Source organism: Lynx canadensis, chromosome D4, assembly GCF_007474595.2.
Source record: "Lynx canadensis isolate LIC74 chromosome D4, mLynCan4.pri.v2, whole genome shotgun sequence".
In the NCBI taxonomy this organism is placed as follows: Eukaryota; Metazoa; Chordata; class Mammalia; order Carnivora; family Felidae; genus Lynx; species Lynx canadensis.
Window position 1 is genome coordinate 8,241,671 of NC_044315.2, and position 12,287 is coordinate 8,253,957.

The 12,287-nt window shown below is 41.8% G+C and overlaps 1 protein-coding gene and 1 non-coding gene across 2 annotated transcripts in view; both read left to right on the plus strand.

Moving 5' to 3' along the window:
* The window catches only part of LOC115499948 (histone-arginine methyltransferase CARM1-like), a 248,160-nt gene that overhangs the window by 97,335 nt on the left and 138,538 nt on the right, over positions 1-12,287 (plus strand). Inside the window, exon 5 of the mRNA XM_030294235.1 lies at positions 3,638-3,763. Coding sequence (XP_030150095.1) covers positions 3,638-3,763 — 126 coding nt within the window. The remainder of the gene's footprint in view (positions 1-3,637; positions 3,764-12,287) is intronic.
* LOC115500230 lies at positions 5,066-5,172 on the plus strand. Its single transcript, XR_003964466.1, has one exon. It is a non-coding gene; the product is annotated as a U6 spliceosomal RNA (small nuclear RNA).

The following is a 12,287-nucleotide window of genomic DNA, read 5'->3' on the forward strand; positions in this document are numbered from 1 at the left end:
TCCCCCTCTCTCTGACCCTCCCCCATTCATGCTCTGTCTCTCTCTGTCTCAGAAATAAGTAAATGTAAAAAAAAAAATTTTTAATGAGAATTAAAATAATGCTTATATTAGATACACTAATCCCGAAGTCAGTATTTTTGAATGAATATATTTTTGAATATATCTAAAACTACCAATTAATATCTAATAAATGAGAAAATGAAAAGAATGGTAATACCCACCAAGATGAGAATGTGGTAAAATACACCAGTAAGGGTAGTGTGTTTTTTATTTGATTGCTTGTATTCTCTGATTGTTAAAAATAAGTAGTCACATGGAAAATTCAAACAAGGCAGAACCCTATAAAGGGAAAAATAAAAATGACCCCACATCTCTCCATGCAGAGGAAACCCCTGATGACGTTTTGGTGTGTACCTTTTTAAACAGCTTTCTGTGAAGATAAACATTTTAAATTGCTGTAATAACATTATATGTACTGTTTTGCAACCTGCCACGAAGGCATCATGTTCGATTTAACCAACTACGTACATGGTGGACTCCTCTTCTCTGCATTTTCCTACGAGTAAACAACTCTAAGATGAACGTCCTTGAATATACATTCATCCGCACTTGATCAGGTACATCCTGGAAGAAATGATTATGAGCAGAATGTCCAGCAAAGAATACACTGACTTTAAACTTTGAGCCCCGTGGGCAGAATACACCCCAGAAATAGGGAGGTTTACGTGCAAACTTATATAGTAAGTGCTGTTCACCGTATTCGTATATGCTTTCCAGTATTTGGCGTTGTTAATATATATTTTAAAAATTTTGACATTGAGGCATAAAAATTTAGATCTCATTCTTTTATTACACATTTCTTTGAGTCTCCCTGAAATTCATTACTCGTATTCCTTTTGCTTTTGGCATTTTTTCTAGTTGTCAGTTGCCTACTGATCCCTCTTACTAATCAATAAGGATGTTCCTTCTTATTTTTTTGAGTTAATTGTATCATGAGGATATTAAATGTTTGCTGGGTGTGCTGAAAATATTTTCGGAGCTGATAATTACTTTTCAATTTTGTTTAAAGCGTTAATTTTGGTTTTTTTGTTTGTTTGATTTTTGTTTTTTGTTTTTGCGGGGCACCTGGGTGCCTCAGTCGGTTAAGCTTCTGACTTCAGCTCAGGTCATGATCTCGTGGTTCGTGAGTTCGAGCCCTGTGTCGGGATCTCTCCTGACAGCTCAGAGCCTGGAGTCTGCTTCACATTCTGTCTCTCTGTCTCTCTCTCTCTCTCTCTCTCTCTCTCTGCCCCTCCCCCACTCACACTCTGTCCCTCTCTCTCAAAAAGAAACATTAAAAAAAAAACTTTATAAAACTTTTTTGCAAAGGTAGATTACAAAAATTAAGCAGTTACGAGTACTTCCTGGATTTTTTGGCATACTTAAAAAAGATCTGCTCCGCCCATATTTAAACAGAGGATAGGAGAGGATGAAGAAAAGGGGATATATGGGCAGGCATTTTGCAACGTCTGAAAGTAGGAAAAAACAGCAATATCAAATCATAACTGAACACACAAACAACAGCAAAACAAACAAAAATTCTGACCATATCTAGTTCAGGAGAATTGAACCAGATAAATTTTGACGCTTTTATTCTATTCTGAGAGGCATGTAATCAATATGTGGAGAAATGCTTTCACTGCTTCAAAAGGTATTAAGTACGAGGTACTGTGCCGGGTTTTGATTCAGAGGAAGAAAAGACCATGATTCTAAAAAATAAAGTCACTCCTGCCTGCAAAGAGCTCCCAGCTCCCAGGCTGTAATAGTTGTGTGTGTGCAAGGTCCTGGAGAAGGCCAGCATCTTTATTTTCTCTCATCCTACTTCAAAACCATAAGAAAACAATTGGTTAATGCAGAAAATCTTAACTTCTTTGGAAAAAGCCACATTTCTTGTGATTTAAAGAAAACATATTATATATACAAGAGCCCCAGACTCCCTCTTCTGCATCTACTAGTGGCTGCGTTCTTGTGAGGAGACATCGATGCCTTTGAGACACTGACTGGGCTGTAACAGTTAAACCTGTAATCATGCTTTATGCCAGGAAAATGTTTTCAAAACATCTGCGCTGTTTAACCAGCCGAGATGTTTCGTGCGAAATATATGTGAATGCTTCCATCAGGAGGTAATCGTTCAGTTGAAGTAACGGCTGAAAATATTTGAAGATATTTGGTCATCTTAACTCTGTGTGTGTGTGTGTCTGTGTGTGTGTGTGTGTGTGTGTGTGTGTGTGTGTGTTGAATGGGTGTGCATGAATGTGCCACATACTCACGTAACAGTAGAGTTTTATATGTAATTATGTTTTTAAGTCAAAGCACTTAACTACATTTGATCTTGTAAGGGAAAATGTAAGACATTAAGGATGGGAATGAAGATCTTTATAATGAGAGCAATGACATTAAATCACATCACGTAAAATTCCTTTTCATGGAATTTGGGAAATTATTTTACCTTTATTATTCAGTCTTCACACAAAGCTCGTGGAATAAGCTCAGTGTTTTCATTTTACATAGTGAAAAAAAAATGTGACTCAGTGCAATTAGGTGCTTGGAGTCCCTAGGTGAGTAAATCTCAGAGATAAGAACAGAACCCAAGTTAATTACTATTGTCCCCACCCTACAGCTGCCCCAACGCCAAGACCTGTTTAACTTGTAAAAGAAGAAATAGCAGGTCACTTCCCAGTTACCTATGTATGAAGCTTACGAGAGCCTGGCTGCTCACCGTGGCCCCGCTTGCACAAACTAAGCTCCCTGTTGACTGAGCCTGCCTTGCACAATGTGGGAGGAGCAACAGTGGGCTTTGGAGTCAAATTTAATCTTGGGTCTTAATTCTGGTTCTGCCACTTTGTAGCTATGCATATTTGGACCTAAAGTCTCTGCCTTGTCTTTGTGCCAAGACGCTGGTGGTGACAATGCTTACAGTGAAGATTATGTGAGATCTCTGGCACATACGAGGTGAATCACCCACCTCAAGAGTCACCCACAGGGGGCGCCGGGGTGGCTCCGTCCATTAAGCAGCAACTCTTGATTTCCGCTCGGCTCATGATCTCATGGTTCGTGAGTTCGAGCCCACATCAGGCTCTGTGCTGACGGTGTGGAGCCTGCTTGAGATTCTCTCTCCCTCTCTCTCTCTCTCTCTCTCTCTCTCTCTTTCTCTCTCTCCCTCCCTCCCTCCCTCTCCGTCTCCCTCCCCCTCTCCCTCTCTCTCTCTGCCTTCTCCCCTCGTCTCTCAAATAAATAAACTTAAAAAAAAAAAAGAATCACCCACAGAGACATTCCCTGACTTTCCTGGAATGCCATCAAGGGATACAAAATGATTCGGGGAGTACAAGGTTTATAGGGAATGGGGCCTTGGACATAAGTCAAGAGTTTTGAGCTCTGTGCTAACCCACCTGCAAAAAATTGGTATGGGGCCATAGTTAAATTCGTCTTCTATCTCCGACCCTCATATCCTCTTACGTCTCAAGAGGCATTCTATTAAGTAGAAAGAAATGGAGAGCCTTGAGAACATGAGAGAAATAGAGGAATGGCGTTGCGGAACCTTTTTACAATGCTCAAAATGGGTTTTCCTAATCCTGTCTTTTTTTTTCACCCTTTGTAGCTGATGGCGTCTGTGTCTTTAAATGCTTACTCAACAGAGACACGGAATGTTGCCGCGTGGGGAAGGAATCCGTCTTGATCACTCTGGGATACAGCAGTGCTCTGTTGAAGTTTGAATCTCACGCAGGTAAGTTTTGCGCCTGTGGCTTTAATGAGGCCGAGTCTCCTGATTGGGTGACTTTGCTGTTACTGATTGGCTGGCTCTGGCGGTGTGTTTCCTGATGTGAGCTGTCATCAACCGAGACCCGGCTTTGAAACCGGTGCTTACCTGACACCGTGGCTAGAGAGAACAACCAGCCTTTTCGTCGACCATGAGAATGCTGTTATTCTTGGCCCCCCTTTTGGTCCTCCTCCATCCAGAGCTGCGGGAGAGGCCAGGAAGGATTGTCCCGGTCGTTGTCACTTACTGTTGCTTCTTCCTGAAGAGGAGGTTGCTTGCAGAAATGTGGCGTTTCAAGTGGAGTGCCGTTCAGAATGATTCGACCTTGTTTTTGTCTTTGAATCATCAGCTGAACATTTTTAGACTCCAGACGACAAATGAACAGTGGCAGGGAGGTAGAGTATAACCGGAAGTGTTTTAAGAAGGGACGGAAAGGCCCTCTGGAAGATTGTGAATCTGATCAAGGAAATGAAGGCTATCAGTGCCTCAGGTCTACCTTAGGTGGACGATGGTCATTTTTTTTAGCTTGGATATAAATTGATCCTTGGTGTTAATCCAGACAGTGTAAACCATTAGGTTTGGTAAATAGTCTCCTCTGGTTAGCTAAAATATCCTAAGCTGTTTCATAACTACTTGGGATAAAGAAGTTAACCTGGTTTCTTGTTTTGAAATTCTACTCATGCCGGAGTCAGCCAGAGTGAGGAACATATCACGTGTCTGTCCGTCTCTCCATTCTCTGTTCATCCATCTGTCCATCTTATTTTTATGATGCATTTCAGAGGACATGATAATAACCAGCACATCTAAGCCCCTCTGGTTTTCAAGGCCACATGTTACGGGGATTCATCTTCCCAGTGTAGGTCCCTGTGTCTGGGGTGCCTGGTGTGATAATCTGTTTCTTTCCCCTCTCTGTGCCCACATTATCCCTCCCTCCTACAGACAGTCCCGTGGGTCAGTTTGGTTCCCGACCGCGTCTCCACCTTTCCTACCCTCTTCAGTGTGGCCTCTTCTCTACATTTAGCTGTGGAGACTCTGTTCTGCCAGTGTTCGGGTCATTTTCTGGGTTAGTCACCCTGATGTGGGTGTTATCTAGGTGTATCCATGGGACAAGTTAAGCCCAGGATTCTCCTACTCCGCCACCCTCCCTGGAAGTCTCTAATTAATTTTCAATATTAATCTTGGATACCACAACCTTTTGTAGTCACTTACTAGTTCTAGTAGTTCTCTTTTAGATTCCTGAAAATTTCCTATGTTAAAAAAACAACTGTCGTGCTCGCTTCGGCAGCGCTTATACTAAAATTGGAACGATACAGAGAAGATTCGCATGGCCCCTGTGCAAGGATGACACGCAAATTTGCGAAGCGTTCCATATTTTTAAGGGGCACTAAGGAATCTACCCCTGAAATGGATGTAAATTTAAAAAAATTAAAAATAAAATAAAATAAAAACGAAAACAAAAACAAAACTGTCATCTGCAAATAGAGATGACTTTCCCTGTTTTCTGATCTTTATGCCTTTTATGTTTTTTTCTTGACTTTTTGAAATTCTTGTGATTCCCAGTACAATGTTGAATAGATCTGGGAAAGCAGTTGTCCTTGACATTCTCCTGATTGTAAGGAAAGTCCTCTTGTCACCATTAAGTATAATGTGCGTGGTCTATCTTTTGTGGGTGCCAATGATCACATCGGGGAAGTTTACTTCTTTCCCTAGCTTGTTGGAAAATTTTATTATAATTAGGCATTAGATTTTGTTAAGTATTTTTCTGGATCTGTTGAGACTATCATATTGTATAAATGTAGTGAATTACCTGGAATGAAATAGTTTGCATAGAACTGGTATTAATTCTTCATTAAATTTTTGATAGGATTCACCTGCAAAGTGACTGGGGCTTAAGGTTTTAGCAATAGATTGATTTAGTAGATATAGGACACTTCAGATTTTTTCCTCGTGTCGATTTGATGTTTTATATTCTTCCGTGGAATTACTGCATTTCATCTAAGATGTCAGATTAAAATTTCTTCATAGTTTACGTGTTATCCTCGTTTTTTATCATTGTTTTTAAAGTTTATTTATGTATTTTGAGAGAGACAGAGACAGCATGAGTGGGAGAGGGGCAGAGAGAAAGGGAGAAAGAGAGAATCCCAAACAGGTTCTGTGTTGCCATTATAAAGCCGGCTGTGGGGCTCGAACCCACGAAGACATGAGGTCAAGACCTGAGCTGAAACCAAGAGTCAGACACTTAACCGAGAAGCCACCTAGGCGCCCCTCCACGTTATCCTCTTCATAATATTTATTATAATTTCTTTTTTCCTGATAATTGGTTATTAATGTCTGATCTTTCTTTTTTTTGATCAGCATTGCTAGAGGTTTATCAGTTTTATAAGTCTTTTCAACAAATCGGCTATGGGTTGCATTTTTTTTCTCTTTTGCTTACCTCTTTTCTATTTCATCGATTTCTCTTTATAATTTTCTTTGTTTTTTTATTCCGTGATTTTGCTCTGCCCTTGTGTTTTAACTTCTTACAGTGAAGCTTTAAGTCGGTATTTTGTCCTTTTATTCTTTTCTAGTATAATTTCCTGAAGTCGTTAACCTTCCACTAATTCTGGCTTTCCTGATATATAACCAGACTTCCCTCTGTTGCATCTTCGTTGTCATCCTGTTCAAATACATTCTGATTTCTCTTCTGATTACTTCTTTGGTCTCTGAGATATTGAGAATTATTTTAATTTTCAGGTACTTGGAAGTTGTGCAGATCTCTTTCCGTCATGGAAGCTGGACATTCTAAGTGTTGTGCTATTGAGTGTCTGGATTCTGCTGACTTCCTTTACGGAGTATTAAGGTTTGTTCGCTCAGATGGATTAGCTAATTTTAGGTCAGCTTGATTCTTGTGAGACTTGCTTTTTAGCTTTGCCTTGGCCGGCTTAGGGAAGTCTTTATTCTAGGTCTAGTTTCGACATGCTCCTAAGGTGTGTCTGATCCTTGGTTTCTGCTGTTACGTCTTAATTGTTCAGCAAGGTCTCTCCACTCTGGCTGGAACTAGAAACTCTCCCCACCCTGTGTTATCTCTGGGAATTGTTCAGCTTAGAGCTCTCTCATAGTTATTCCTGGCCCACTGTGGTTTTGACCATCTTCTGGGCATCAACCCTACACATATTTTATTTAAGATTTATTCAGCTAGAAACTCAAGGGGAGCCCTATGCAAATATTTTTAGTTTTTTCTTCATATAGAAAGAGCTTGCTTTCGAGTAATCGGCCTTAGAAATTCCAGCAGCTTCAGCCTTTCTGAATACCAATGTCTGTATCTTCCACTCAGCAAGATCTCTCCGTCCTGGTTTGCTTTCCAGACCATGTGCTGCAGTGTGGATAATGTCTCTAGACAGAAAACCAGGCTAATTGTAGCAGTGTCCTCATTGGTTTCCCTTCTGGATCACAATTTTGCATTGCCTGTCTGTTCTCTGCTGTCTGACGGTACTGTTTCATGTATTTTCCTTGTTTCATGTAGTTTTCTTGTTTCAGTGGAAGGAAAAGTATGGTACCAGTTAATCTGTCATGATTATGAGAGGAGTGTTCCCTGTTTCTTTCAAAAGAAAGAAATTCACACACTCAGAACACTTCACATTTCCCGGGCAGTAGTCATGGGTATTCATGAAAAGCCAGAAGCAATCAACATTTTCATTACTTTAGCATACATCCTAGCTCATTTGTACAATTACCGTACAACCCACAAATCAGAGCCTTCTGTCCTGCAAGCCAAGAGAAATGAGTTTCAACTCACAAAATATTTGCAAACGTTTCCTTCCCTTCAGTGGTAGATCTGCCTTTTTGACTTTGATATATCTGTGACGCATGCCAATGACATATTTCTATGATCTTCCCGAATCTTCCTATGATCTTCAAGGGTACTTTCAAAAGATTGTCCATAGACACAAAGAGTTACAATTACAGACCCTATTACAAAGCCATTTGTTCCTGCCACGAATGGCGAAGGGTGAAATTTTATCTGACTTGCAAGCTAATAAGTTAGTTTGCCATTGTTTCATGAATGCTGACAGAAGGCACGAGACTTCTGGCTCAGAGGTAAGGAGTTAATGACTCCGAGAAAGAGCAGTAGACAGAATGTCAGCATACTGTGAGTTTTCTGAGCCCCGATACCCAGAGGCAGGTGCAGAGGATCCAGTGGGTGTCTGACCATGCATTGTATGGTATGCAATGGTAGGTAATGGTATGTAATGGTATGCAATGGTAGGTAATGGTATGTAATGGTATGCAATGGTATGTAATGGTATGTAATGGTATGCAATGGTATGTAATGGTATGTAATGGTATGTAATGGTATGCAATGGTAGGTAATGGTATGTAATGGTATGCAATGGTATGTAATGGTATGTAATGGTATGCAATGGTAGGTAATGGTATGTAATGGTAGGTAATGGTAGGTAATGGTATGTAATGGTATGTAATGGTATGTAATGGTATGTAATGGTATGTAATGGTATGCAATGGTAGGTAATGGTATGTAATGGTATGCAATGGTATGCAATGGTATGTAATGGTATGCAATGGTAGGTAATGGTATGTAATGGTATGCAATGGTATGCAATGGTATGTAATGGTAGGTAATGGTAGGTAATGGTATGTAATGGTATGTAATGGTAGGTAATGGTATGCAATGGTATGCAATGGTATGCAATGGTATGCAATGGTATGTAATGGTAGGTAATGGTATGCAATGGTATGTAATGGTAGGTAATGGTATGCAATGGTATGTAATGGTATGTAATGGTATGTAATGGTATGTAATGGTATGCAATGGTATGTAATGGTATGCAATGGTATGCAATGGTAGGCATTACAGGAGAGGAACAGCAAGCTTGGAGAACCCGCTGTTTTATAGCAAGCAGTAAGCAAGCTAAGCTCTTTGCTCCAGAGGAAGATATTATTTCATACCTGAAGGTTGATTGTTGCATACACAACCCTGAGAAACAGCCCAGGCAAAGAGTAGTCAAGGCCTTGAACTCTTGGCATACTAAGTAAGACAGGAGTCCCAGAAAGAGGCCTGCAGAGGAACTACTCCCAACACTTTTTCTCTGTGAGGAGGAGGGAGATTTTCTCATTTATAAACACCCAGAGAATGACAGTCTTGGAAATTTCATTCATAGGTCACAGTGAGTTGAACAAATGCATATGTGAACAACCTTTGCAGCAAAGACAGGCACGGACAGGGCAGTTTAGAATGTCTCTTATAGCTAAAAGAAAATATCAATAGTGAAGGACATCCCACAGGGCACCTCTCTCCACAATTCTACTGAGACAGGCCCCTGGTCTTGGTAAACTAAACACCTGATGTAGAGAAGCAGATGCTTCTGTCATTCAAGGTAGCCCCCAAAGTGTAGACCAACAGCACCAAATGAAAATGAACACCAACCTCTCGGCACTTCTCATTTGTTAGAGGGGACCAGACATCCATTAGGTAGAAATAATTCAAATAGGCTTTGGGCAGAAATAAAAGCAGATATCCAGACAGCAAGAGACAAAAAATAATTTAGAAACAGACTAAGTCAGTACAAAATCTCTACGTTAGTACAGTTAGACTCACCCTAGAAGCCAGAGAACATGGGGCTGGACCTGCTCGGCTTATAAAGTACACGGTTCAAGCAATGCAGCTTGGAAGGTCTGGTGGATAAGTCTGTGTGAGCATCTCAGTGAGACCTCCGTGTTAAAAGTCAAACAAAGAAGCCAAACTTAATAAACATTTTTCGAGGACCGAGCGGAGTTATATCTGCAATAATAAAACATATGTGAGGGGGTCTGGCTTTCCCAACAGCTGGCTCCCAGATGAAGAGAGAAGGCCATGTTTGTGGGTCAAATAGAACATTCTGCGGTTCTAGCTGGATTACACTTGAGTTGGGTGTTTTTTTGTTTTTGTTTTAAGGTATATTTGTGTTTTGTTTGTTTTTTGTTTTTGTTTTGTTGGGTTTTTTTTGATCACAGCTTTTAGAAACTCTTTATTTTCTGTCAAGCTTATTTCCATTTTCTGGCTGAGCAGCTTAAGACCACTCAGTGGTCCTTGCAGCCGCTCAGCAGCCTGAGCAGTGGGCGCTGTGGTCCGGTCCTCTGTGGCAGGCCAAGCGCCCACGTCTTGAGCAGACGCTTAGATGGGCGTTGCCCTCAGTTGTTTTTGTTTTTTTGTTTTTTACTTTTTAAAAAAATGTTATTTTTGATAGAGAGAGAGGGAGGGAGGGAGAGAGAGTGGGGGGAGGGCAGAGAAAGAGGGAGACAGAGGATCTGAAGCGGGCTCTGTGCTGACAGCAGCAAGGAGCCCGATGTGGGGCTTGAACCCATGAAGCATGAGATCATGACCTAAGCTGCTCAGATGCTGAACTGACTGAGCCACCCAGGCCCCGTGAAAAGCTGTCAGTTTTAATAAAGGCAAGTAATTCCTACGTTCGATAATGAGAATCAGGATGTGGCTTACCTCAGGATGCAAATGTTTTAGAATGTTTGTCAAGAGTTCACGACTTTCAGGAAGGCAAGGCTTTAAGCAATGGAAAATTGTTCTGTCCTATATAATGGGACATAATGAGGCTAAGGGCACAATGTCATTTTTACACCATTACACGTTTGACCTGTCACATAAGACACCGTCTACTTGAGGGAAGATTAAACAGATCATCTTAGTGATGAGGAAACTGAGATTCAGAGAAGATCAGTCACTTTCTCAAGGTAATATGACTAATAATTAACCGACCACGGATTGGAATCCCTAGCTTCCTGACTCCAAAGCCCACACACTCTTCCCACGCTCTCGCACATCCTCCCCGATGACACCTGGGTAGTTTTAAGAGAGAAAGAAGCCAGGGAAACAATGAAGAGAGCTTGTGCCACAAGAAAAACACAAGGAAAGCCTTTCGTCCAATGTCTTCACACTTGGAACACTTAATCCTCGAGGAAACATACTCGTAAAGCCCACATGGAGTGCGCGTTTCTACGGTATCCGTGTCTCGTGAGGGTACTGTTCAGAGTTGGTACAAAAGTCTGAGCAGACCTGGGGATTTGATGTTTCAGGGACTCTCAAAACTGAGGCTGCCTTTCATTTTCCGGACAAAACCTTTTCTTTAATTCTTTATGTTGTGGCGGGGTAGAAATTTTGAGATGCCAATAGAAAAGGTCTCAGGGTTCCTGGGTGGCTCAGTGGGTTAAGCGTCCCTCCTGGGCTCAGGTCATGATCTCGAGGTTCATGGGTTTGAGTCCAGCGACGGGCTCTGTGTTGACAGCTCGGAGCCTGGAGCCTGCTTCAGATTCTGTGTCTCCCTCTCTCTCTCTCTTGCCCCTCCCTCACTTGCACTCTCTCCCTTTCTCTCTCTCTCAAAAGTAATTTAAAATATTTTTAAAAATTAAAGAAGAAACGGTCCTAAGAAATTGGGATGAATTTTACTCCCTAGGATATCCAATGACCAAATATTTTCTATCCACCACCTGTACTCCTTCCCGGCTTCTTCGTGAAAGAAAGTATCTTAAAGAGCCTAGATAGTGATGAGGCCAATAATGGGAGTCGGCTGCCCTGATCCTACACGAAGCCCTCTGTACATGATTTCTAGTCACTTACCAGACAAAGTGGGGGGGGGGGGGGGAGAATCACCTGACCTTTTTCATTACATTCTCTGAGACAGGGATTTGGGGCTCAGTAATGAAATCCAGGTTCAATTTGCTTTTGCCTGATATAGAATACAAACGATCAAGGTTCTCCTTAATCTGTTGACATCCATCACAAAAGCAAGAGGAACATTTCTAAGTAAGGAGCCCATAAGTGGGACCAATTCTGATACAAATATTTCATCAGTTCAGTGCGTCACTTATATTTCAGGAATGAGCATAATGGCCTTGACCGCGCCCCGCCCCCGCCTTGCTTTAGAACGCTGGCTCTAATCTCTCAGTCTCCCTGGTTCTCCAAGAAGGAAAAAATAATTGCTATCAGGAGTTTCAGACTGGACTTGAGAATTTTCCCACGGACGCCTCCTAACCCCTTTGCATTCTGTGGTTTATGTTGTCTCTTGACTGCTCTCCGTGAATCCCTGAACCACACCGATTGCAAATGCAGGTGTTTACGGATTGATGGGCTTCCTCGGTTTAATCTAATAATAGTTTTCAAAATCAGTGAAAGTCCCCGGAGGAGTTAGTTGCCTGTCTGATTTTCCTGGCCTGGGAGACTCACGGTAAGAACGGCCGTCTCCTCACTCTGGGTCTGTCAGTGCACGTTATGAAGCGAAAGACCGGAGTCCCCAGCTGTAGGAAGTGGTGGCAAGGGAGGGCCAAGCTGGCTGTCGCCCAGAGGGTCCCAGATGGCCCGGGTCTCTGCTGGCAGGGGGGTCTTGATTGTCATTTGTCAGCCTAGGTGTTGACAGTGAGCTGTCGGCTGGTGTCACTGCCCATCAGACACAATTGCTGAATTTTTGAGATGCGCTCGGCTTCTCCGGAGTGAGAGAATGTGGCA